Here is a 2,562-nt window from a genome sequence, read left to right on the forward strand (position 1 = left end):
TGGATAGAATGCGGCTAATATAATGGGACCTTTCAAAGGAATGGATCGACATTCCAGTATTCTTCACTTTGAACATTTTGTATGCCAAATACTACTGTTGATTCCACGAAAGGAACAGGATTAGTCTGGACAAAACTAATGCGTGTAGGTCCAGCTTAATTATGTTGATGGACTTGGGTTCAAAATAAGCTTTCAGTCGATTTTGAAAAATGAATATGTTCAACTAACACGGACTATATATGTATATAGTTATAGTTATAACTTACGCAGACAAATCAATTTTTTAAAGTCACAGGAAAGGGATTCAGCATACTGTATGTATACATAAAAAAGAATTAGGATTATTAATGTATATGTTCAAATATGTATAGCTATTTATTTCTAAATTACTCCTTCAGAAAATGATAGCCGTGAGATCTATATCACAGAGACACAGAGAACCAATTTTCAAGACCAATCATTCGTTGAATAATGTTGACACTTGACAACATAGCAACTTAGGGAAGTTGAAATTGACTGTTTCCATTTAGATCAATCTTTTTGGTGACATTTCATTTCAACAAGGGCTACTTGCAAGAGAATTACAGAAGAATGCAGCTCTGCAACTTCAAGCCGAGCAAGTGCCCAAAGTAATGGTTAATGTTTATGCCTCTAACGCAAAGATGGACTTGTCAATTTTACTCTCCTTTAAAGTGAACCAGATGGTTTCGCAACTGTGCATTCAAGAACAAGAACAACCTCAAAAGAATTTCCATTTTAAAATTAAAGTACTATCAATGGTACACTTTATTGCCATGTATTCTGATTTGGCAAATGTAAATAATATTCCAAACCTAAGAAAGAAATCTTAATGACAATGATAACAATGCTATAATCTAGATCTAGCCCTCCTGTCTAGCATTGCACAATGCTGGAACAAAAAGCAATATTTTCATCTGAGATTAATAGGATCTTGATGGTGGTAGCATATGAACAGCATCCTCTCGTTCATCACAAGAAAAAGCTAGCAGCTAAAAAGAGCACTATAAAGTAAATGAATTGAAATTTAGAAATGATATTGGCACTACTGTTGTCATCTGTCCCAGGAACAAAGCTTCCTTCAGAAGTGTTAGTTGTGAGTACAACAACAATCCAGTCATCTTCGGAGCCAATTCCTATTCCAGTATACTTTGAGTCGTTGAGATTGCCGGAGTAGAGAGATCGAGTGAAATTGTCGAGGACAAGGCTGGGGACTAGGCCAGGCACACAAGCAGGCATTACGGATCCATCCCTTGTGTTGGAAACATTTAAGTGGCATTTTCTTAGATGTTGTGGATAGTTGGGGAACTGAGGCTCTGTCCCTGGTACTGTATTAGCACCTGTGCTATTTGTGCAGGGTTGATCCTTAAATTGGTCTGCCATTTCATTTGCCAAGCAATTGGCATTTTCATTCTTGGTCAGAGTTGTCAAGTTCAATGATGCCCGGTACTTGTTGATTTCCAGAAAAAGCTCATCTTCCTCACCTGCAGTTGCAAAATGTCAACAAATCTAGTGAGCATGGTTACATGAATATTATTAATTATTAGATTGTAAACAGCATCACATCAATGCATATATTGTGATCCGAAAAGGCATTTCTCTTAAACTTAAATGAGTTGCAGCTATCAAAAGGTTCTTTAATTCACAAGTACATTCCATTAGCAGATCAAAGATTTTTAGGAGCATGCATAGATAATTAGGGCAGTGAATGGCACCCTAATGTCCGACAAATTAAACAAATATTCCATAAGATCAGCATGAAAAATGTCAGATCTAGCTCGAAAGAGGCATGATATATGATAATAAGAAGTGCAAGGCAGTTAGCTGATCGGAGAGAGACAAGAGTACTGACCGTGGTCGCATTGAACAGGGTGAATGCAGAAGAAAGTGGAAGAAACGGTGAGGGAGAGAAGCAGAGCGAAGCGGAATAGCCTCATTGCACTTTTGCTTTGCAGTTTGGAACTGAAATGAAACTAGAACAGCTGCAGATGCAGATCAGAGGGAAGACGAGGACTTAACAACCAAGTTAAATACACTCACTTCAACCACATTGTTTTCTTAAGCCTTAATGCTTAATGTACTCCACTCTCTTCTTTTCTTGCTGTCTTTTATCTAATCTTTAATTTATAATAATTACAATCAAATCGAGCCGTTAGTATACTGCCTCTGCCAAAGTACAACACTACAACATAGCTTTGTTCCAAATAAACTTTTAAGTTACGGAACAATAATTAGTTACAACTTACAACTTACGAACTATATATGCCTATTTGTGTCGGTTGAAGAAAAATAAAAATTCTCAAATACGTATCTAAAATAGTATCTAAAATTTTAATTGTGCTAATTACGTCTCTTAAATTGATAAAAGTACACCATATTAATTCCTAGCTCATTTTTTATTAATAGCATGAGATATGGCTTGACGACGTAGATTGTTAATCATACGTATCACTCTATAGTTTGGCTACGTGTAATAGTATGATGATATGTTGACCAGTGATGCATTTTGACGTGGACAATTGTGCCACGTGTTATAATGCTATT

At 36.2% G+C, this 2,562-nt stretch overlaps 1 protein-coding gene across 1 annotated transcript; it reads right to left on the bottom strand.

The window, feature by feature from the left end:
- Positions 1-739: 739 nt before the first annotated feature.
- LOC107488576 (uncharacterized GPI-anchored protein At3g06035) lies at positions 740-2,128 on the bottom strand. The gene is made up of 2 exons (XM_016109335.3): positions 1,871-2,128; positions 740-1,502 (listed from the first exon to the last, which is right to left on the bottom strand). Exons 1-2 carry the CDS (start codon positions 1,953-1,955, stop codon positions 991-993), a joined length of 597 nt encoding a protein of 198 aa, XP_015964821.1. The 5' UTR covers positions 1,956-2,128; the 3' UTR covers positions 740-990.
- Positions 2,129-2,562: the final 434 nt, after the last annotated feature.

This window comes from Arachis duranensis, chromosome 5 (genome assembly GCF_000817695.3).
Source record: "Arachis duranensis cultivar V14167 chromosome 5, aradu.V14167.gnm2.J7QH, whole genome shotgun sequence".
Classification (NCBI taxonomy): Eukaryota; Viridiplantae; Streptophyta; class Magnoliopsida; order Fabales; family Fabaceae; genus Arachis; species Arachis duranensis.